General features: G+C 41.6%; 1 protein-coding gene across 21 annotated transcripts in view; it reads right to left on the bottom strand.

Annotated features, from left to right (window-relative positions):
• The window catches only part of VPS13B (vacuolar protein sorting 13 homolog B), a 779033-nt gene that overhangs the window by 88213 nt on the left and 665332 nt on the right, over positions 1–25488 (bottom strand). For 20 of the 21 annotated variants that reach the window (XM_089336373.1, XM_089336374.1, XM_051844658.3 and 17 more), the window contains 3 exons: positions 13118–13299; positions 11349–11698; positions 3437–3598 (listed from right to left, as the gene is read on the bottom strand). In XM_089336373.1, coding sequence (XP_089192499.1) covers positions 3437–3598; positions 11349–11698; positions 13118–13299 — 694 coding nt within the window. Of the gene's footprint in view, positions 1–3436; positions 3599–11348; positions 11699–13117; positions 13300–13503; positions 13745–25488 lie in introns of those variants that run through there. The other variant, XM_089336383.1, reaches the window with a different exon arrangement.

Genomic DNA, 25488 nt, shown 5'->3' with positions numbered 1-25488 from the left:
CTCATTAGAACACAGCAGAATTTGCAATTAAGGATGTAAGGAATTCCATGAAGACCCTCTGGGCCCATTAAGGCCTCTGGCTTCAGAGAGTCCTAAAACACACTTACTTCATTATGCATTCATTATGTAAGAGACACTGGTTTCCACAAACGTGATCTAAGTTTTAGCCTAAAAAGATGAAACATGTTTACAGCTCATCTTAACATTTGCCTCCAGGGGTTACAGTTACACATTTGAGAAAGAGAAAGAGAGAGAGAGAAAGGGAGAGAGAGTGTGTTAACAGACACCTATCTTGTGTTTTCTGTTTGTCATTAAAAGGTTCCTATAGTTTTGGATAACAGAATTAAGACTTTGCAAAGGTTCATATTTGGACTAAGGATCCCACAGTAGTCAGGCTTAACTCTGAGGGGTTTGTTAGACCAGTGATTTCTCAGCTCTTTTCTTAACACCTCACAGGTTGGCTAGTGTAACCGACAAATCATGCTGCCAAAATTTAGGGGAATGAGACAATGCTGTGGAAATAACACTATATTGAAAATAAAAAGATAAGGGGTTCAGCCCCAATTCTACCACTACCTAACACTTGTATTTGTCTTCTTATCTATAAAAATATACATACAAGAATACATATCGCATAGGTACACTGTCAAAACAAATATTAATAGATTCAAAAAGGATTTGAAAAATGCAAGAGCATAACGAGGAAAGGCGCCATCCGTTCCTTCTTCCCCACCCAGAAACAGGATGTCCACAGCACCAAGACTCCTAGCCATCTGCTGGCTTTTTTTTTTTAATACTTTAACATTTTATTTGAGAGGCAGGGGGACACTGAGAGGGACAGATGGGCACAGGCATCCCTGACATTTGCTGGTTCATTCACCACAGTGGCTGAGGGCCTGAAGCAGTGGGCTGGGCACACAACCCAGGTGTTTCACTTGGGTGGCAGGGACCTAATCACTCTAGCTATCACCACTGCCTCCCGGGGTTCTGTGCTAGCAGGAATCCTGCATTAGGAACCAGAGCTGGGTACTGAACTCAGGCACACCAATCTGGGGTGTGTGTCCATCTTTAGTTTGTTTTAATGTTTCCTTTAAAAAAAAATCTTGATTTACTTATTTTCATGCAATTGGAAGAAAGGGAGAGCAGGAGAGAGGGAAAGAGGGAGAGAGGGGGAGAGGAAGAGGGGGAGGAGAGAAGGAGGGAGGGAGAAAGAGAGAGGGGGGAAAGAGAGAGAGAGAGGGAGGGGGGAGAAAGAGGGAGAGAGGGAGAGCGGGAGAAAGAGAGGGAGAGCGGGAGAAAGAGAGGGAGAGGGGGAGAAAGAGAGAAAGTGAGAGAGGGAGGGAGAGGGGGAGAAAGAGAGAGGGAGGGAGAGAGAGAGGATTAGTGAGGGAGAGAGAGAAGGGGGTGAGGGAGAGAGGGAGGGGGGAGAGAGAAAGATAGATCGATGAATTTTCTATTTGCTGGTTCACTCCCCAAATGCCAGCTATGAACAGCCAGGGCTGGGCCAGGCTGAAGCCAGGAGCTAGGAGCCATCTGAATCTCGCACATGGGTTGGCAGGGGCTGTGCACTTGACCCACCTTCTAGTGCCTTCTAGGATGCATTATCAGGAGCTGGATCAGAAGCGGAGCATTTGAGAGTCCTCAAACTAGCACTCTGATAAGGGATGCAGGTATTTCAAGCAATTGCCTAACCTGCTGTGCCTTAGCCTTAGTTCCCTGCCCCACGATGGACATGGTGTCTTCACCAGCATCTTAACTGCCAGGGAAAGGCCAGCCCCTGAGCCACTTGTTCTAGTGATCACCCTTCCCAGCCTGGCTCCAGTGCCTAGGGAATCCTGAGGGTCACAGAGGCCCAGGCTGGCCTTGTATCTCCCGGGGACTGTGAGGAGAGCTAAGCTTCTGAGGCTAGGGCTTGCATGTGTATCTGAGGGGAGGGACTTCAGGTACCTGGCAACCACACGGTACTGCAGCTTCTCAGTGGCTTCCTTCTTGCACTGAGAGTTCCCTGCTGGGAGTGCAATCACCACGATGCCTTCAGAAGACCTAAAAGGCCATCCCAGTCTGCGTGAACACATGTCCCCGCGTGAACACACGTCACTCCGCGTGGCTCAGATTAGGTGTGCAGTTGTTTCTGTTTACATATCTGCATGCTTGCACTTTTGCAACCAGTACCAAAAAAACCACCAAAAGAAACTTACTTTTGAAACAAACAAAATGTCCTCTAACTATGTTAAAAGGGCGAACAACTTAAAAGCTCTCTAATACGGAAATTTCTTAAGTGCAGAATCAGAAAAGAAGGGCATGTGATTCACCCTAAAAATACGAGTACAATGTATCATGTGAGAAAATTTTGTTTTAAAAAGAACTTTTATTTTAAAGAGTTATGCAGTCCTGCCAGATTTATTTGAATATATTTAAATAGATAATAAGGCATATCTACTTTTGTAAATTTTAAATCAATAGTGTGGCAGTCGGATAAAAAAACAAGTCAGAAGGCAGAATTTAGCTACTGGGGAAAAAAAAAGGCAGCAGGAGCAGCAGCAGCAGCAGCAAATGGGGCCTGAGGCTGCCCGTACTGTGGAGCTGCTCTCCAGGCCAGATGGGGAAACTTGTTCTCTAATCTAATGACTTTCTTTTAATCACAAGCAGACAGCAGTGTCCTTATTACCCGGAGTGGAGAGACACATTATTCTGGAGAGTACTTCCTAGGATTTCTTTTACTCATTTCAGACCACATCTTTGTATTTAATCCATGCCCGTATTATCCCTGCAGGGCACATGCCTCTAATTATTACCATCTAAAGTGACAGGAAAATGGAATTACACTGCTTGGAAAACAGGCATCCTTCGCTAGGTCTTTCCTCAGTGCCCCCTGGGGCATGGTTTGTCATCCTGCTCACAGCTTCACAGGTCGTGAGCTGTCCTTGGGGGCAAGGGCTGTGACCTACCTGACTTCCCATCCTCAGTGCCCGGCGAGTGCCTGGCACACAGAGTGTTCCCGAGAGCAGTCTGCTCAAGGGAGCACGTATGGTAACACCCAACACGGAATGTCTCCAGGATGCCATGCACAAGCCTGGCACCTTCTACTTGAGTCCGGCAAGCCTATGGAATAGTACTGTTTTCATCTCCACTTTACATTGGAGAAAACTGCAGCACAGGAAGTTAAGGCAAGGTTACACCAAGTCAGGAGCCAAGCCTGCATACTTCCGCTTTTGAGCCGAATCACAGAAGCACCAGAGCCTGCTGCCAACCCCCCCCCCCGCCCCCCCAACACACACTCAGGCCACGCTGGAGCAGGGGCATGCTGGCCTCCCAGCTCTCCACCCTCTAGGTGGCGTGGTTCCTTGGGAGACCTGGATACAGGGGCATAAATGCAGAATCAAGGAACCGGAACCTCAACAACTGTGCGTCTACGAGGAGGCTGCAGCTGAAATACCTGTGGGGACTTGTGGGCGCGCCAACTGTACTGGTGGCTGCGGAGGCTCGGCAGCACGATGTTTTCATCGGTGTCCACCTGGCCGAAGCGCAGTGTCTCCTGTGTGTCGTTACAGATCACGAAATGGCTGAAGACCAACTCCTCCGCCTCAGGGCGTTTGTTCTGAAAGACGAAAATGGGAAAGCCAACGTGTAGGAGATTAACTGCAAGATGTTTGGCAGCTGTCTGCCCAGTGGCAATTGTTACAACACAGAAACCCTAAAAGATCTGGTGTCATTAGCTCTGGTATACAAGGTATTCTATACTTTCAGGATAAGCACACACACACAGAAATACCTTCAAGACATCTTGAAAGTTCCAAGAATGTGTTTTGACTTATATTCCTAGGAAATAAATCACACACACACACACACAGAAGAGTAAAAGAACAATGAGATCCCGCAAACTTTTAACATTTCTTAAAATGAATTAATGTGCTATAAAGAGTGCTGTCTTGGGTAGTGCACGTTTTTGAGCAGAGTACTGGGGCTAGAATTACCATACACTCAGCCTTCTAAACTCAACAATCAAGATCAGTTACCAAAGCTGCTACACAAAGTAAGGATCCTTTAGGTAATACATCGTGTGTGTGTGTGTGTGTGTGTGTGTGTGTGTGTGTGTGTGTGAGAGAGAGAGAGAGAGAGAGAGAGAGAGAGAGAGAGAGAAAGTAAATCTGCTCAGGGAAAAATGTAAATAAAACCATAACTTTTCCTCTATTGCTAAGAGGCTGAACACACAAAATAGATCAACTCCAGAGTCAATGTAAGCCAAGCTGCAGTTTTCAAGAGAAATATTAGTTGAAAACTGGTTTTGGTATCTGTTTCAGCTAATAGTCACCCATTGTTGTTCATTAATCAGTTATGGCTCAGCAAATTAGTATTGTACTCATGTGTTGGAATCTTATTCCTTTTTTTTTTTTTTTTTTGACAGGCAGAGTTAGACAGTGGGAGAGAGACAGAGACAGAGAGAAAGGTCTTCCTTCCATTGGTTCACCCCCCAAATGGCCACTACGGCCAGCACTGTGCTGATCTGAAGCCAGAAGCCAGGTGCCTCCTCCTTGTCTCCCATGTGGGTGCAGGGCCCAAGGACTTGGGCCTTCCTCCACTGCACTCCCGGGCCACAGCAGAGAGCTGGCCTGGAAGAGGAGCAACCGGGACAGAATCCGGCGCCCCAACCAGGACTAGAATCCGGGGTGCCAATGCCGCAGGTGGAAGATTAGCCTAGTGAGCCATGGTGTCGGCTTATTCTTTTCTTTTTAAAACATCTATTTTACTGATCTGAAAGGCACAATGATAAAGAGAGAAGGAGACAGAGATCTTTCATCTACTGGTTCACTCCTCAAATGGCTGCAATGTTTGGGGCTGGGCCAGGCAGAAGCTAGGAGCCTGGAACTCCACCTGGGTCTCCCATGTCAGTGGCAGGGGCCCAAGCACTTGGGCCATCTGCTGCTGCTTTCCCAGGTGCTTTAGTAGGGAGCTGGGTTGGAAGTGGAATAGCTGGGACTCAATTTAGTGCTCTGATATGGGAGACTGGCATTGCAGGTGGTGGCTTACCCTGCTGTACCATAATGTCAGCTATGACACCTGCAGTTTTGAACTTCATGTCTCCAGTGGCTGCTGTTAAGATGCTGGTTAAGACCTCTGCATCCCATATCAGAGTACCTGGCTGCGGCACCTGCCTCCAGCTCCCAACTCCAGCTCCCTCCTGATACAGATCCTGGGACGCAGATGGTGATGGTTCAAATACTTAGGTCCCTGCCACCCAAGTGAGAGACCAGTGCTGAGTTCTTGATTCCTGCCTGGCATGGGCTTTTAAGGAGTGAACCAATGTGTGTGGGAACATACTCTGTTTCTCAAAACAAACAAATAAACAAAACTGCTGGTAAAGTGACAGTATTTCTGAGCCTATTCTTTTTTTTTTTTTAGTATTTTTTTTAACTTTTATTTAATGAATATAAATTTCCAAAGTACAGAATATGGATTACAATGGCTTCCCCCGCCATAACGTCCCTCCAACCCACAACCCTCCCCTTATCCACTCCCTCTCCCCTTCCATTCACATCAAGATTCATTTTCGATTCTCTTTATATACAGAAGATCAGTTTAGCATACATTAAGTAAAGATTTCAACAGTTTGCTCCCACACACAAACATAAAGTGAAAAATACTGTTTGAGTACTAGTTATAGCATTAAATCTCAATGTACAGCACACTAAGGACAAAGATCCTACATGAGGAATAAGTGCACAGTGACTCCTGTTGTTGACTTAACAAATTGACACTCTTGTTTATGGCATCAGTAATCACCCTAGGCTCTTGTCATGAGCTGCCAAGGCTATGGAAGCCCCCTGAGTTCACTGACTCTGATCATTTTTAGACAAGGCCATGGTCAAAGTGGAAGTTCTCTCCTCCCTTCAGAGAAAGGTACCTCCTTCTTTGATGACCCATTCTTTCCACTGGGATCTCACTCGTGGAGATCTTTCATTTAGGTTTTTTTTCCCCCCAGAGTGTCTTGGCTTTCCATGCCTGAAATACTCTCATGGGCATTTCAGCTGGATCCGCATGCCTTAAGGGCTGATTATGAGGCCAGAGTGCTGTTAGGACATTTGCCATTCTATGGGTCTGCTGTGTATCTCACTTCCCATGTTGGATCATTCTCTCCCTTTCTGATTCTATCAGCTAGTATTTGCAGACACTATTCTTGTTTATGTGATCCCTTTGGTTCTTAGTCCTATCATTACGATCAATTGTGAACAGAAATTGATCACTGGGACTAGTGAGATGGCATTGGTACATGCCACCTCGATGGGATTGAATTCGAATCCCCTGGTATGTTTCTAACTACCATTTGAGGTAAGTCAGCTTGAGCATGTCCCGAATTGCACATCTCTTCCCTCTCTTATTCCCACTCTTATATTTAACAGTGATCACTTTTCAGTTAAGTTTCAGCACTTAAGAAGAATTGTGTATTGATTACAGTATTCAACCAAAAGTATTAAGTAGAACAAACAAAAAAGATACTAAGAGGGATAACATATTAAGCTGCTCATCAACAATCAGGGTGAGGGCTGATCAAGTCACCGTTTCTCATAGTGTTCATTTCTATTCTTTGATCACTCTGGTTAGGTGATGGCTTACAAAAACTGGAAACACTGTTGGCAATCTAAAAGAACAACTAAATAAATGACCAACTTGAGAATATAAGTAAAAAAGCATAAGCAGCTAATGAAGTTGCAACTAAACAGAAAATAAGATACAACTGATGCATCTCCAGTTGGCCTCTATCTCCTGACTGTAGATCCAAACAGTGTCAAGGTGCCACACTCCATCATTTGCCACTTTACCGAGGAGAGGGAGAGGAAAGGGAATACAACTCAGAAGCATAGTGATTCAAGTGTTTAGGCAGGCACGGATCTGAGGCGTGTACGGATTAAAACACCTGAAACCCAGCCTGGACCAAGACCAGACTCAGACCCGGATCAGAGAACAGAGGCAAAATCTACTCCATATCGTCTGTCACTGCTGCCGAAGTGTGGGCAGTGTTCTGTGGCTGCAAGTGGGGAGCAGGTCCTGATGTCATTCTTCTAGAGGACTTCTCAGCCTCTATCACTGAACCTCTCTATTCTCACAGAGCTGAAGCTTGCTTTAAAGTCACACAGCCTCTGGCTACGTGAAACCAAGGCATCCTTCCCAGCACGTACCACCCCTTGTCTACTAAAATACTCTCTGCCGTGGCTTTTAGCCAGTAGCCAGGATTTCAAAGCTGCCCTGTCCTACCTGGGCCCAGCCCACAGCTGCCGCTCCATCCTTAGCTGCTCTCTACTTGCCGACATTTGTTCAGGACACCCTGGCTCTACCAGCCTCCAGGACATTGGCCTCCTTCCATTCAGCCAGTGCTCCTTGCCCCAGCATTTTCCTTCTGCTCTGTACTTCTTGCCTGAGCAACCTGCAGAAACTCAGCTGTCAAGATTCACGTCTTAAAGTTACTTTCTAAGAGAACCTCAGTCATTGGGTTAGGAACCCCGATGTTCATACAGCACTCCATAGTCATCCGGTTAGGACCCCCGATCCAGGTGCCCCTCCTGAGCATCTGTTAACGTGTAGCACTCTGCATTCAGCACTGTCTCCAGGATCAGACTCCATGCTGCCTAAGGTCAGGCATTAGGGCTGTTTTATTTACAACTTTATCTCCAGTGCTCAGCTTAATGCCTGACACATAATAAATAAATAAATAAATACTAAGGAATCATTAAAAAAGGAGAGATTTAATTTTTAAAACTATACTCGCGGCCGGCGCCGTGGCTAATCCTCCGCCTTGCGGCGCCGGCACACAGGGTTCTAGTCCCTGTCAGGGCGCCAGATTCTGTCCCGGTTGCCCCTCTTCCAGGCCAGCTCTCTGCTGTGGCCAGGGAGTGCAGTGGAGGATGGCCCAGGTGCTTGGGCCCTGCACCCCATGGGAGACCAGGATAAGTACCTGGCTCCTGCCATCGGATCAGCGTGGTGCGCTGGCCGCAGCGGCCATTGGAGGGTGAACCAACGGCAAAGGAAGACCTTTCTCTCTGTCTCTCTCTCTCACTGTCCACTCTGCCTGTCAAAAAAAAAAAAAAAAAGAAAAAAGAAAAAAAACCTATACTTGCAATATATATTCACATAGAAAAGTTGGAAAATACCGTATGACCTTTTAAAGAAAATTTCTAATTTTATATGCAGTGATAACTGCTATTCATATTTTGGTGGATTTTCCTCAAGTAATTTTTCTCTTTTGAATGTCCTGTTACTATTACAGTCTATCCTATCCAATCCTATCTTATGCACTTATCTACAAACCTTTAATCAAACTGGAATTATAGTGTATAATTAGTTTTGATGAGATCTTTCCATTTAGCATTATATAATCAACAGAAACTGCTCTCCTTGTAAACATTTTTCTCTCCTTATGGTTTAATGTACAAACATGAAGAAAGGGATATGATTCCAATCTCCCACTTAGTTACACATCCTGAGATTAAAATTCAGTTTTCTTAATGAATTGTGATCAATCTGCTGGAAACGCAGAGGTTAAGTTACCAGATGGAGCCTGAGTAGAAGAAAAAATCGTATTACTTTCCTCATCTCCAAAAACTGACCTTTAATAAATGATGAGGGTTTTAGGAAAAAATGTAAATTAAAGAACACAAGGGGGTTGTTTACATTTTTCTAAAGAATACTCAGGGTCCTCAGGGAACTGTTTCTGTACAGATCCTTCATCTGTGGAGTTCATTATAACTGAAATAAATGTAAGCGCTTCTTGGAATGTTGCATATTCTGGTGTATTATAGAGGACTCACCCATGTCCCATGTGCAGCATACTCGTATACTCTGAGCTCAGAATGCTCATTTGGATTTGGGTTAAAAGATGCCTTATTCATGTTTAAGGTTCATGGCATGCTACACAGGCATTTGTAAGTAAACAGAGATATTATTTTTGAGTTAGATAAGACACACACATGTAAAAATAGAATAGTTTTAACATGCTAATTTGTCCAAATCTAAGAATGTGTTAGAGATATAAAGCAAAGTGCAAGCGGCATTTGGGTCCTTATTAATACGGTTTCACAAAACAGTTACCATTTATTTAAAAAAAAAATCTACAGCCAGAGAACTCAGACACTGAAGAAGGCTTTTAATCTTGACCAGTGGAAGGCCAAATTGTTTCATGTTTCAACTGTCTGGTCCATCCACACTTGGTAAAAATGACTTATCTCTGATATGAATCCAGTAAGAAATATGTGAATTCAAATTCCTTATCTGCTTATTAAATTCATATTTCTCACTGGCAACAATTATATTGTGTGTGAGCATTTGTACCCACAATAAAATCCAAGTTTGGGAAACTCAACTTTTCTCTAAAGGGGATAAACCACATTCAAAATAGCTCAGAAACAATGAACTTAATTAACCTCTATCAGCTCATTTCAGTGTCAAATGTCCAAAAATTTCAAAGTAGTACACTTGATATTTACTTTAGAATACAACAGGGTTAGATGCCTACCACATTAAAACTTGGTGGCAAGTACCCTTGACATGGGAGGAAACAAGAAAATTACAGCAACAATTACAGAAGTGTATCCTCTTGTGGCTCATGTTAACATTGCCAAATCCCTGTATAAATCAGAAACAACTATTCATAGAATGTACCTGTCAGCAATATGCTACGTGACATATGGCTCTACTTAATCAAATACACAATTCCATTTTTTAAAAAAACTCAGAATATTCCTTCAAGGCACTGTGTTAGCCAGTCATTCATTCGCACTCTGATGTGGTTTAAAACATTTAAATATTTATGCACCATATTTTATGTATATGTATAGCTGTGTCTAAGAGAATATTTTTACCCTGGGAGGAAACTGATATTTCTGAAGGCCATTTTGCAGTAGTTGTTACACATGAGTCCTCTTATAATGGTTCTGATACCAAGACAAAAACATCCTGGGTTTAAATGTTCTATCAATGACTCTTTTATATTTTCTACGTTTGTTTTGTATTAAATGCATTGTTCAAAATATGACAAAAAAACAGAAATTGGACCCATGGAGCTTTTTTTCACATTGCTATTTGAACCAGCTGCAAAGATTTAGATCACACTAGCTCTTATTTTACGCATGTCCTTTGCAACAAGAAAACCATGGAATGCCCTTAAAAAAGATTTTTAAAATATAAAACAGATGTGTTATCTTCGTTCCCTTTTCTATTGTAGGGCCATGTTAGGTAATTAATTCCTTAGTTTTTGTATAGGTCTTCGTACATATAAAGAAAACATTAAATTTTATTCCCATAAAAAATCTCAAGTTAGTGAACTAAAAATTTTTTAAGAACTATTTATTCTATAAAAAATCTATTTCCATAACAATTCTAAAGTCGTTTCCATAAAAATCCTTCAAAATTGTTTTTATTTAGTTCCATCAAAATTCTGAAGCTAGAGAACTAAAGCCACTGCTCCACCTCCAGAAGAGGTTCAGGGTGGATGATGAGGGCCCATTTCTCCCGGGGAAGCCAGCGCCACACACACGCACATAACATACAGGGAATGTGAGGAAATGTCTCAGCTTAAATAACTACACAAATCTGAAAGAAATACATTATAACACTAAGAATCGGTAATGAAAGCAGCAGTGATTTGCTCTTAAATTTCTAAACATATCATCCTAACATTCTATACAATTATTTTCATGCTCGTAGACACAGACAAATTTCCTCTCCTAAATATGCCATTTTGCTTAGGCTTATACTTCACTTCTTCTTAGGTAAGGCTAATTTCTGATGAGATAAAGAAACACACTATGAAAATATTCAAGAGTCTTTAACTGATCCAAAAAACCCATTATCTAGTGTTTTTAATGAATTAAAAATAAAGAGAGTACAAGAAAAATTAAGACTATATTGCACTCACATATTTCACCTGACTGTTTTTGGTCTGAAAATCTGGAAGGCCTGTTATCAGAAAAGGCTCACATAGGCTCATCATTTCTGCAGTGCACACTCAAGACATTCTGATACACAGCTAAGCTGAAACCCTGGCAAACAAAAGCCACAATACTTGGAAAAAAAGTTCTGGGAATTTGTTACTTTCCATACAGATGTGGTACATTAGTCACAAAAATGTGGGCATAATCTCTGATGCATGTGTAGAGAACCCATACCCTCCAAAGGTTTTAAAAAATAACTTGCATCACTTTGCCAGACCAGGGAAGGGCCCCAATATTACAATGCCTATCAAATTCTGCATTCTCTTCTGCATTGTGTATCTAACTTACTATTAAAAGCAATACTATGAATTACCTAAGACAAGATCATATGTGGCCAAATTGTAAAGTGCTCTGGAATGTGCATACCTGTTGCCAAGCTTGTATCGCAGTGTTTAGAGAATGAACTACATGCTGTCCAAAGTTTACAAATACAGAGTCCATCATCACGGTGCAGTCCAGCAGCTTTGCTGTCACATGGCTGGAGACTGCGATCTGTGCAGAGAGGCCAAAGGGCTTCACCACGCTTTGCATCGTAACATTTCTGCACTCCAGCAGCCTACAGTCAGCCTGAGCCGAGAACCGGATTTCCTGACTCATGGAATCATTGCTCCATTGTCTAAGATACACGTGTGGCTCTCTGAAGGACACAATCATGTATTCTAATTCAGACGGCACGTTTTTATCAGAAATGAATGGTTGTAGGTACTGTGGTGGGGCTGTTGAGAAAACAAATGAGAAAAAGAGCAATTAAGAGGAGCCAATACTTAGGAAATAATGAATGGACATTTAAATTATTTACTTTTTGGTTACTGGATTTAATATTTGAAATTTAATAAATTCAAACACTTTTTAAGATATCACAATCTTGCAATTACTATTTGATACTTGAAAATAAAGTTGTTTTGTTCAATCAGGCCTCTTAGATATATAACATTACTCTCCTTCAAAGACAAATATTTTATCACAGAACACAACAAATAAAACGAAGAGGTAACCATCAAGAGGAGTTTTATAGGAGTGCTCTGTATCTACCAACCAAATCTTAAAAACAAAAACTTGACTCAAAGAGAGTTAGGAAAAGCAAGTTAAACTCCATTTTTGCTGAAAAGGCAAGATGCTTAACAGCAGCTGTGTTTGGTTTTAATCTGATTTTCCCCCTTTTTCCATTACATGTAGGTTGAAAACCTAATACCTGAACCAAAATTTTTCTAAGAAAACCTTTCTAGAAAAGGTTTGGCACAGAATATAATGCTTTAGAAATAATTATTCAAGTAACACTAGCAAATTTATAAAAGCTCATTTTCAGTGTGTGGAGAAATTTAATTGTATTCCTTCTAGACTTGGAAAAAAATTGAATACTTTGATTTGAGAATGTGCCCAAGTCTCTATTTTTTAAAGATTGATTTAGTAATTTGAAAGACAGAGTTACAGAGAGGCAGAGGTAGAGACAGAGAAGTCTTCCATCTGTGGTTCACTCCCCAGATAGCCACAATGGTAGAAACTGCGCGGATCCAGAGCCAGGAGCTTCTTCCAGGTCTCCCATGTGGGTGCAGGGGCCCAAGGACTTGGGCCATCTTCACCTGCTTTCCTAGGCCATAGCAGAGAGCTGGATTGGAAGTGGAGCAGCCATGATTCGAACCAGCGCCCACATGGGATGCTGGCACTGCAGGCAGCGGCTATACTCACTACGCCATGGTGGCCCAAGCCCTTGCCCATCTTTTATAGAAGGCATTCATACTTTTGAAATCAGGCAACACCATCTACTTTTGAAATCTAGTTGCCACTAAAGGAGTGTCTCAAGATAGAGAAAACCCGATGTATTTTCTTAAGATCATAACTGGAATAGTAACACCTGCATTTCTGTAACTTCCTTGAAGACTATCACTAGGAAGAATGTAAAAACGTGTCCACTCAGTACCGTTGGTAACTCACATAACACATCCTTAACCTGGCTGGAAAGTAAGGGGTCTCTATGTTGTACCAGAGCAGCTTCAGAATACCTTTGCCAGTGCTCACTTTATACTTCCTGAGAATAAATTATCTGGCTAAAAGTTGATGAACTGTGTCTTAGAAGTATTCAAAAGAAAAGAGTATGTATTAAGTGGATGCCATTCTGAAGCTAAAGTAAAAAGTACCTGTGCCCAGCTGATCAAGGTGATGACAAAGATGGAATTCCAGGTAAGCAAACTGTAAGGAAATGCAAAGAGACGGGACAAACCATGGAGTAAAACAGGAATCGACTCTGGTACAGGCAGCCAGTGCTGTTGGAGTTACAAGTTGATCACAAGTGCTTTGAGAACCAGATTCACTTGCAGAGCTATAGGAAAAAGTAATAAAATAAGTTCAATTGCCTACATTACCAATATCACATAAGTAAAATGTCTTTCTATTAGGGTTTTTAAAGCTAGCACCACAAATCCTATAATCAATATATTATCAAATTGAAATTAATTCCAAAATTAGTTGTTTTTAACAATTAAGTTCTTGTTGATTATTTTCCATGAATTGTTGGCAGAAAACATTTTTTTAAGATTTATTTATTTATTTGAAAGGCAGAGTTACAGAGAGGCAGAGGCAGAGGCGAGAGAGAGAGAGAGAGAGAGGTCTTCCATCCGCTGGTTCACTCCCCAGATAGCTGCAATGGCCGGAGCTGCGCTGATCTGAAGCTAGGAGCCAGGAGCTTCTTCCAAGTCTTCCACGTGGATGCAGGGGCTCAAGGGCTTGGGCCATCTTCCACTGCTTTCCCAGGCCATAGCAGAGAGCTGGATTGGAAGTGGAGCAGCAGGGACTCGAACCAGTGCCCATATGGGATGCTGGCATTGCAGATGGCAACTTTACCGGCTATGCCACAGTGCTGGCCCCTGGCAGAAAACTTTCAAATGTTTCCTTAACTCCCAGGTTAGCTGACCTACTTCCAATCCAATTTTCTTCTATCCATATCTCCCTTAACTTCTGGACAAGTTGTTCTCATATTAGTTGGAGAACAAAACAATTCAGGTATGACTCTACTGCTCAGAAACCCCAATACTTCCAGATTCATTATCAGCATTCACCTTTATTTCATTTCTCCAGTAAATTCCCATGAGTGAGCCAATGCTCTTCTGAACACTCCCTGAATACCATGGTAGGTGCCATCGAAGTTACGACCATGCCCACAAGAATGCAAGGCCTATGGACAATTACACTGCATGAGGTCCCCTCTTCACTGGCCCATCTTCTTAACAGAATTTTATACAAATAAAATCTGATTAAAATGAATAGTTAAGGCAACCATACAAAGGATAACATGCACAGTGGCTGCTGGATACACGCTGCCTTTCCCCACTGTCTGTCTTCCACCCTCTTTCCAATCTGACATTTGCTCTGTAGCTATGGTAGCCTAGCTTCCAAACCCAAGAGGAACCGGGACAACAAACACTGTGATTTCCAGTATCCTAGGGAGAACCATGACAGGAAAAACGAAAGAAATCAATCCTTGGTTTTTCAAAGAACTCATGGTCTCACTGGTGATGCTCACTATGCAGACATCTATAAACATGACAAAACAGAGCCACCACCCAGGAATAGGGAAGTCCAAAGTGCTGCCAGAGTGGAGACTTTGGAAGAACTCAGAATGGCATGAAGTGGATCCTGTGGGATCCACTCAGAGGTGTGAATCTTCGGCAAAGTTTTTAAAGAGGTTGTGAAGAGGGCTGGCGAAATGAAAGCTAGGGGCATTCCAACGTGTTTGCTGAGTTCTTTAACCTCAGAGAGTTTTCAGTTACGTGGTGGAATTTACTGCAGTGCTAGCAAATCTCCACTGCACACAAAGAAAACAAACTCTGGGGCCGTATGTTATTGACGGAAAGGCCATGTACAAAAATACAGCTAAGGATATTCTTAAAACATCTATAAATGGGCACACGAATCCAAATAACTTTCGAGGAATTTATCTACAGAGTTACAAATAAAATGTTTCATTGGCAAGGTAAAATGAAAGCTTCTATTTATTTAGAGAGCAAAAATATATTAGTTATACACGTGTTTTACACATTTGAACTCTTTCCTTTATACTAAAGAAGTGGTTAGAAATAGGGTATAATGTTAGTCAAAATATTATTAAAAAATCCAGGCGAGTGTTCTACTGAGATCAGTTTTAAAAGAGCGAGTACATTTTATCTGAAGCATTTTTCTTGCCAACTATAATTTTTGACACAGAAATTTTCCAAGATTTATTTTTCTATCTCTTGAGAGAATAAGACATTACAACATATTGGAAAAGGTTGCTAAAATACCATGAGTATTTGCCACAATCTTTTTTAAAATTTTATTTATTTATTTTTTGAGAGAGAGAGAAAGAGACAGACCTTCCATCTGTTGGTTTGCTTCCCAAAAGCAACAGCTGGGGCTGGGCTAAGCGGAAGCCAGGAGCCTGGAGTTCCCTAAGGGTCACCCACAAAGATGGTAGGGGCCCAAACACTTGGGCCTTCTTCTACCTTCCTAGCATATTATCAGGGAGCTGGACTGGAAGTGTAGCAGCCGGGACCTGAATTGGTGCTCATATGGGATGCTGAAGTCGCAGCTAGTAGCTTAACTGGTTGTACCACAATCTTTATATATAACAAGATGACTATCCATTTTTCCTAAATTAAATGCACAGATCAATGGTTACTAAGGGCTATTTTTAGATATATATACATAATAACTCCTGAGTCATAAAATCAAACTTACATGGTTAGCAATACTCCTTCAACCTTAAAAATCTTGACAAAATGGCTACCAGGTTACTCTATATTCAAAAACTTATGTTTGAAAATAGGAGTAATATCAAAACTAAACATTTTTTAAACACAAAATTGATACTGTATATATAATATGAATATATTTTCATTTTGAATTAGTACATGTATAGGTTTTTTATATTCTTAATTTCATACTATGTATAACTAAAGTACCATCTATATGTTTATTTTATACATAAGGATTAAAAAGATCTAGTTGTAAAAGAAGTAAATGTTTAGGAGCAAAAGCTCTGTTACAGACTTATAGTAGCTACATCTGTATAATTTCTTTAGGTATGATAATAAGACTTTTATTTGATTCAGGTAGAAGAGTAAAAATATACTTTATGAGATTCATTAGAGGCAGAAATAGAGAATTAAGTACAATATTTGTATTTCAAAACTTCTCCTTTTCTCAAAATATTTTCCAAACAGTGTTCTTAGAATTCTCTGGTTCTGTTCACTTTTAACATGCTTGGATAATGGATTCTAGATGCAAGAACTCTCAAAAAGTAATAAACAGAACTCAAGATTCAGTAGTCTGTTCAAATATCTGCAAGTTCAGATGTAAACTCAAATTTTCACAACAGTGAAATAGTCTAAATAGTGGAGAACCTGGCAGGAGTTTTACATGTCAACACCTGCATTTTAGCACAGAGTTTACTTCCCAGCAGTCCTCCAGGACCTACAGGAGGGCGGCACTTCTGTCTTCTTTTAAAAACAATTTATTGTATTTATTTAAAAGGCAGAGTTACAGAGGGAGAGGGAGAGGAAGAGGGGGGAAAGAGAGAGGGGGAGAGAGAGAGAAAGAGATAGAGACAGAGAGAGACAGAGACAAAGAAAGAGATATCTTCCATCTGCTGGTTCACTCCCCACACGGCCATAATGGCTGGGACTGGGCCAAGCTGAAACCAGGAGCTTCATCCTGGTCTCCCACATGGGTGCAGAGGTTTGAGAACTTTGGCCATCTTCAGCTGCTTTCCCACATGCACTGCAGGCAGCGGCTTAACCTCTTACGACACAAGGCTGTCCCTAAGGGGAGTAATCCTTTCAATAAGGAGTGTCCAGTATGTGTGCATGCAGTTTGAGCCCATCTTAATGGCACTGTGGGGACTCAGGCATAATCCCTAAAAACCCATCCCTGAGTGTTACTCTCCAGGGAACACCTAGAGCACACAGGTAGGAAACAATGATCTGACCTGATGACAAAGTCCTGAGTTTCTCTCTAGATTTCTATGTGGAAATAAGTTTTACTATGTAACAGATTAAGCAGAAAATGACTACGGTGAGAGAACCTATATTAAAATAAGCACAGTTATTCTTTATATTATAATATTGAGAAAGTTAACTTCATCTGCTAAATCTCCATATTATCATTTGTAAAATGAATATATGAATCAGATCTACTTTTCTCTAAAGAGAATTTAACTTATGTTTATTCGTAATTGACACATATAACAGTGCATACTTCTCGGGTACAGTGTGATATTTCAATGCAGGAATACAACATATAATGACCAGGTTAATTAGCATATCCATCACCTCAAACATCTGTCACTTGTGTTAGAAACATTCAGAATCCTGTCAGCTCCTTTGAGACACAATCAACCGCTCTCAGTGACCTCACTGTGCTGTGGATCATCCCAAGTTACTCCTCCCACCCAACTGCACCCTTGTGCCCGTCAACCATGCTCTTCCCTCTGTTCCTTCCTCTCCTTTCCAGCCGCTGGTAATCACTATTCTACTCTCTACTTCTATGAGATCAACTTTCTAAGCTTTCACACGTAAGTGGGAATCTGCAGTTTTCTTTCTGTGCTGACTTGTTTCACTTAACACAATGTCCTCCAGGATCATCCGTGTTGCTGCAAATGACAGGACTGCACTGTTTTTTATGGCTGAGTATGATGCCACTGTGTATGGGTAACCACATGCTCTTTTCCATTCATCTAGCAAAGGAGCACCTAGGCTGACTCCATCCCCTGGCTGTTGTGAACAGTGCTACACTAGACACAGTCAGTATGGGCATCTCCCTGACATCCTGGCTTCCTTTCCTTTGGATATATACCTACCCCCGGGGGGACTGTTGGGTCACGTGGTAGTTCTAGTTCTAGATGCTCTGAGAAAACTGTTCCAAGAGGGAGGCACTGATTTACTTTCCCATCCACAGGTTTTGAGAGTTGCCCTTTCTCCATATCCTCGCCAACATCTGTTGTATTTTTTGTTAATAGCTATTCTAACTGTGGTGTGATGGTATTTCATACACTTGTTGACCATTTGTGTATCTTCTTTTGAGACCTGTGTACTCAGATAATTCTCCCACTCTTTAAATTGGATGTGTGTGTGTGTGTGGGGGGGTATTTGGTGGGTTGAGTTCTTTCATCTCATCAGCTGACAGCTTGCAAATATTTTCTCCCATTTTATTTTTCTCAAAAATGTCATTGGTATTGTGACAGGGCTTGCACTGAATTTTAGATTAATTTTGAGTAGAAAGGACATTTAAAAAATTAGTTCTTCAAATCCATGACTATTGGATGACTTCCTACTTTTTAGCCATCTCTTCATTCTTTTCTCCCTCTTTGTTTAAATTTATTCTGAGGTATTCTCCAGTTTTTACAGCTGCTATTGTAAATGGGACTGCTTTCTTGATTTCTTTTCCATCTGATTTGTTATTAGGGTATTGAAATGCTACTGATTTTTGCAAGCTGATCTTGTATCCTGCATTTTTACTGAAATCATTTATCAGCTCTAACAGGGTTTTTTTGTTTGTCTGTTTTGGTGGATTGGTGGAGGTTTTAGTGTTTCCATATATAGGATCACGTCAACTGCATCAGGGATAATTTGACTTCCTCCTTTCCAAACTGGATGCCCTTATTTCTTTCTCACTTGACTGCCCTGAGTAGCACTCCCAGGCATTGTTGTAAGAGTGGTGAAAGGGATCCACTGACTTGGCAGAAGCATGTGGTTCAATTTCCATGCACTTGTCTAATTTTCACAGTTCTTCTGGTTAAGTACTATTTTTATTTCACTATGGTCTGAGAAAATATGATTTTTATTTTTAAAAATCTGTTGACACTTGTTTTGTGGCCTAATGTAGGGTCTATTTTGGAGAATGTTCCATATACGGTAAGAATGCATATTCTGCAGCTGTGGGAAGAAGCGTTTCAGATGGTAAGTCCATTTGGTCTGTAGCACAATTTAACTGCAGTGTTTCTTTGTTTTTTCTGTCTGGATGACCTGTCCATTGACAAGTGGGGTGCTGACGTCCCCAACTTTTATTGTTGTGGAGTCTCTACCTTTCTTTAGATATAAGATTATTTGATTTACACATCTGGGTAGTCCAGTGGTGTATATACATGCTTACAATGGTTATATCCTTTCTGAATTGATTCTTTTATCACTATTTAATGTGTGTCTCAAGGGAGTTTCTTGTAGGCAGCATACAGCTGAGTCTTGGTTCTCATCCATTTAGTTAGTCTATATCCTTTAACTTGGGAATTTAACCTATTTACATTCAAGGTGTTTATTAATAGGTAACAACCTACTTCTGTTGTTCTGTTCACTGTTTTCTTTTTTTTCAATAAATGATTCTTTATTTTTTATTTTTGACAGGCAGAGTGGACAGTGAGAGAGAGAGAGACAGAGAGAAAGGTCTTCCTTTGCCGTTGGTTCACCCTCCAATGGCCGCCGTGGCCAGCGTGCTGCGGCCGGCGCACCGCACTGATCCGATGGCAGGAACCAGGTACTTCTCCTGGTCTCCCATGGGGTGCAGGGCCCAAGTACTTCGGCCATCCTCCACTGCACTCCCTGGCCATAGCAGAGAGCTGGCCTGGAAGAGGGGCAACCGGGACAGAATCCGGCGCCCCGACCGGGACTAGAACCTGGTGTGCCGGCGCCGCAAGGCGGAGGATTAGCCTAGTGAGCTGCAGCGCCGGCCACACTGTTTTCTAACTATTTTGTATACCCTGATACTTTCTTCCTCTCTTATAGTTAATCTTTGTGGTTTGGTGACTGCCATGATAAGGTTTGATTTCCTTTCTCATTTGTGTGCTTACCGATGAGTTTATACTTTTGTAGGTTTTCATGAGTCAGACCTATTTTTCAAGCATTAAATAAGATACTGAATGCAAACTACTTAGCATGCAATGTCCAGCAGTCAGTAACAGAAAATAACCTATCCTTCTTTTTCTTGCTGGCAAAAAAGGCACCACACTGATTACTGAGTATTTAATGCTCAGGGATTCCACAATATGCACTGTCACATTCATCTGAGTGTGGCACTGTCCCTCAGTGTTGGCTCACAACAACTCTCTCCTGTCTACAGCACTAACACTGCTCTGCCCATCACAGCCCAGAACTGAAGGACGGAGAGGACCCTGGGATGATGTGTGTGCCGGCCACACCATGTTTCTCTACTCCCAAGGGCTATCATTTTTCAAATGTTTTACCCCTAATCCCAAATAACAGACTTTTATTGTAACCCTGTAACACATATAGATCAGAGGGGTAAAGGTGTTCTGAAAATATGACACATATTAAGCTTTTATTGTGATAGGACAGTTGCACTGGCATTAAGAGCAACACCACCCACCTCCAGAACTATTTTATTTTCCCAAACTGAACTTCCATACCTGTTGAAGAATAACTCTCCATTCTCCTCTCCTCCTGGCAACTGCATTGCCCTTTTTCTCTTTATGAATCTGACTACTTCTTGGTATTATATCTAAGTGGCATCATATAATATTTGTCATTATCAGACTGATATTTTCTACTTTACTAATATTGCAGTTACAACCTGATATATTATTTTATGACCCACTAATGAGTTGCAATCTGTAGTTTTAAAAATAGCCTTGGGACCAGCACTGTGCCATAGTAGGCTAGACTTCTGTCTATGGTGCCGGCATCCCATATGGGTGCTGGTTTGTGTCCTGGCTGCTCCTCTTCAGATCCAGCTCTCTGCTATGGCCTGGGAAAGAAGTGGAGGATGGCCCAAGTGCATGGGCTCCTGCACCCTTGTGGCTGACCCAGAAGGGGCTCTTGGCTTTAGATTGGCCCAGCTCTGGCCATCATGGCCATGTGGGGAGTGAACCAATGGATCAAAGACTCTCTCTCTCTGTAACTTTACCTCTCAAATAAATAAATAAAATCTTAAAATAACCTTACACAGACCTTCAGGAACAGGATTCCTTCAAACATAACTGAAGAGAGAGAGAAAGAAAGAAACTTCCTAGTATTTCTAAAAAAACCAAATATGACACAGAGACCTAGTTAGTACCATCAGCCTGGAACTTGGACATGTGAGGCACATTGAGTACTTTGAGGGAATGTGTATCTGAGAAAGGCTACACGGTGAAAAGACTTCAATAACAAGCTCAAAGGAAATGGCAAAAGACCTCTCATGAAAAAATAAAAAAAGTAAGTACTCACTGTACCCAAGGGAGAGAGGGGTTAGTCCTGGGCAAGAGCAAGTGAAAGACTTTTCTGAATAAATCCTGGTTCATACCAGATTAGAGACACTGGTGAGAAAGCAGCTTCAAATGTCAAGATTTACGTTTGAATGTCTTATGAAGCTCAAAAGATCAGAAAAAGTTATCCCCCAAATCCAGGTATGTCTAAAAGTGCAGACTGAAGTAGTCAGACGGAGGGGAATAACACCTGGAGGTCCCAGTCATCTTCTGGTGGGGACTTAATCATTGTTGTTCTTTCTCTGATTTCCCCAGTGTGAGAATCAAGGCTTAGAGAAACAAGAAAAGGTCCCTATACACACACACAAACCTGTAGAACACTGTATCAAAGATGACCAAATCTGGGACTTCTTTGATGGGACCTTGAGGGAGTAGGAGGAAAATAATTCCAGACATGTGCAAAAGCACACACTCAGAAGGGCACTTCCAAAAGGGCATGGAAAATGGGATTAAAAATAAGTTAATTTTGGGGTAGGCATTTGGTCTAACAGTTAAGATGCCAGTTAGGATGCCTCTGTCTCCTATCAAATTCACAGGGTTCGAGTGGCTGCTCCAACTCCCATTTTTAGCTTCCTGTAAATGTGCACCCTGGAAGGCAACAGGTGATCACTCAAGGAGTTGGGTCCCTGCCTCCCATGTGAGGGACCTAGATTGGGTTCCCAGCACTTGGTTTTGGCCTGGCAGAACCCTGGCCATTGAAGACCTTTGGAGGGTGAACCAACAAATGGGAGCTCGTTGTCAAGCAGTCTCTCTCTCAAATAAATAAGCTTCATTTACGGTTAAAAAATAACAACAACAACAAAAAAACCCTTTGAAATCTACACATAATTTTCCATAATATGCATTTCCTTAGACATTTTGAAAACCCCTCACTTAATTTCAATTTTTTTGCACCAAATAAACCTATCTTCATAATTCCATTTTCCACATACTTTTTAAAGTGCTCTCATATGTATCAATACAAATACATCTGTGGGTCTATCTGTATCTGTATCTTTATCTAGTTATATATTTACTTGGCACATCCAAGGATGAAAGCACTCAATAAATAAACCAGAGGTTCAATTTTTACAGCATGGGCCGCATGGCTCACAAACCCTTAAGCCGTTTTTTCTTTCCAGGATGCCACCCATCGTGACCCAGCATTTTGGGGGTGAGGGTATCACATGTTATATGTTGCAAGGAGATGACCAGGCCACATAGACAACAAAGTGACAAAGAGTTGGTGCAGATCAAGAGTTTAACGTTATCATCCATCAATTTATAACCAAGGAACATGGACATACACATCCAGATCTGAAGAGTCATTGTGTCAGATGATAAATGCCTAAAATTTGGTGTCTACATGGCCCAAATAAGTGCTTCTGAGGTTAGTCATTTGGGGGTAAAGATCAGAGGGGAAACAAAGGAAACAGCTGTCCTGCTCCAATGGCATTAACCCCAGAGAACCTGGCAGGGTGGCCCCGTCCAAGTAGGGACTGCGACTCCTTTTCCCTTTGGTTCCTCCCAAGGCAGTTTCCTTCTGGGTAAGAAACAATTAGGAGAGTGTTCTTGCTGGATATCTTCTTCTTGCTCCCCAGATCCTCTTCCTCACCCCTACCCACTTTCTCCTCTGCCCCCAGCAGACTGAGCCCAGGGACAAGCGAGAGGACCAAGTTGCTTGCTGATGCAGTCCAGAAGACTGTCCTCTGGCTTGTTCCTGGGTTCAGTCAGGGCAAGGTACTCAGAGGACGTAAGGTGGCAGGAAGGGAGAAAAGCGAGGTGGTATTTTCCTTGTCTCTTCTTGGTTAAGAGCTTCGTACATTGGTTTGTTTCCTTTACCAAAAGCAGCTACAACTGCCCAGTCTGAGTTCAAGTTTTGATTCTGGCTCTATCTCTTGCGTTCTTTAGGCCCAAGAGTGGTTCCTAGCCTGAGGGTACCACCCTACCCCTTAACCCTGTTTTCACAGGGTCCTTTCATTAAACTCTCCTCAGTTACCCAGTCTGTGTTGCCATCTGCTTCTTGCTGTGACTGGAGTAAAGGGTTTGGACTTAGTCTTCAGCAACAGGCAATGAGTGTGGGCAAATACATATTGTGGGGATTAGAGACAGATCGCTAAGATGGATACCTTGACCAGGGCTCCAGAGGCTGCATCCTTTGCCTCCAGTCCAGGGTACAACAAATGAAAAGAGAAGGCTCCCAAAGGTCAATACTACCGTGGGACCTAAGTTCAAAGGTCAGTATTTACTCGGCTTCAAACGCCATCTCCAAAAAACTGTAACCATTACCAACCTGTTTGTTCCCACTGAAGACAGTGGAGTTTAAGGACTGATTCTCCTGCCTCCAGTCCCTTGCATTGGAGGCTCCCGGCCATTCCTTGAACTGCTCTGCTCCTACTCAGTCCCTAATGTCTCAGCTCGGAAATCAGTTTCTCAAGGCCAAATAGCCTGCTGATGAGAGGCCAGAACTTAATACCATATCCCCTAACTTGAAATTCTCTATTATAAATACTATTTGTGGGGCTGGTATTTTGGCACAGCCAGTAAAGTGCCATCTGCGAGGCTGGCATCTATGGGTGCTGGTTTGTGTCCTGTCAGTTCTACTTCCGATTCAGCTCCCTGCTAATGGCCTGGGAAATCAGGGGAAAATGGTCCAGGTTCTTGGGCCCCAGCCACCCACATGAGAGACCTGAATTAAGTTCCTGGCTCCTGGTTTGGGCCTGGCTCAGCCCTGGCCATTGCAGCCACTTGGTGAGTGAACCAGCAGATGAAGCCCTCTCTCTCTGTCCTCCCCTCCCCCCGGTAACTCTGACTTTCAAATAAGTAAATAAAATCTTTTTAAAAATACTATTTTTATTTATAGACATAGCATGATGCCATTACCACTGTGGAAGCCATCCTAAACTGTTCCAGCTTCATCTCAATTATAGGCAAGAGGCCTTTCTTAAATATTGTGCATGGAGCTTATTTTTATATAGTCACTCTTTCAGTAATGTCCACTAGTCTGATATACATCCTTCTCAAACCACTGAGAATCCAAGGAGTTTTCAAAGCATTCAGGAAAAATATGTATTATGGAAAAACATGTATGGATTTCAATTTTGTTTTGCACCAAAATAAACTTATCTTTCAACTCCGTTTTCTACAAATTTCCTCGCACTACTTATGGTAAGACAACCTGTCATTTAAAAGTGCCAGGTTTTGTCCAGATTTAGATTTCTCATGTGATAGAATGTACTGGGGCTAACTAAAAGTTTTCTGTTTGTATGAAATACTCGCAGATTATGAAAGCATTTTTTTAAAAGAAACTGGATGACATTTACTTAGCGTTTTCCGTTGGAAAAATATCTTTGTAGTGTTTTATTTTCTCTACTTTTACACCAGGTCTTCTAATTTTACTAATATCAATTTCTACCTGAAAAATGATTAATCCCAAACAATTTAAAGTGAGATCAACTGTGAAATATTAGATAAGATGAAAAATCCCTGGTGAGAACCAAAGGCCTGTGATTACAATGTCAAAAGCTTGTTGAAAAATTGCCTGCATTTGATTGCTGGCATAAATTTCTGTTCCCTTAAGGCTCTACATTTCTATAGTGGTAAGCTTTCCACACAAGTAATTTTTATGAATGCTTCAGGTTCAGAGGAATTAACCTTGTCTAAAATGCTTCCTTCAATGATGAAAATGCATTCTTTCATAATTAGAATAAAAAAATCATTTCTAACTTGATACTACTAGTGAAACCAGGATTTAAAAAAATCAATTATCCACGGCTCCATATGTTGAGATTTCCTGGTTTCTGACTAGGTAACCTATATTTAGAAAAGACAATCTTTCTATCCATCTGCTAATTCCTCACAGGATGGGTATGCTTATTTATTGTTACACTATGTTCAGGTAAAATCAAGACCTTTCTTTAATAACATATATTTCAGTCACTGTATATTATTAGGTAATAAAGTAGGAAGGTAGTTTTTTTTTTTTTTAATTATTTATTTGTAAGAGAGAGAGTACTTCCAGGTGCTGGGTCATTCTCCTAATGTGTGCAACATCCAGTGCTGGGTCAAACTGAAGCCAGGTCTCTCATATGGGTGAAAGGGACCCAACTACTTGAACCATTAGCAGGAAGCTGGACTGGGTGGGAGTGCAGCTGGGACTAAAATCCAGGTACTCCAATATGGGATGAAGATGCTGAACCAAAGGCCTGCCTCAGGAAGCTAATTATTTTTAAGGAGCCCAGATGTTCTTGAAATAGAATTTATGAAATATGAAGCAGATTCTTATTAAGCATATAAAGTAAT

The sequence above is a fragment of the Oryctolagus cuniculus genome, chromosome 6, assembly GCF_051225735.1.
Source record: "Oryctolagus cuniculus isolate XC-2025 breed Fujian yellow rabbit chromosome 6, ASM5122573v1, whole genome shotgun sequence".
In the NCBI taxonomy this organism is placed as follows: Eukaryota; Metazoa; Chordata; class Mammalia; order Lagomorpha; family Leporidae; genus Oryctolagus; species Oryctolagus cuniculus.
This window is presented reverse-complemented; position numbering and strand designations above follow the sequence as displayed.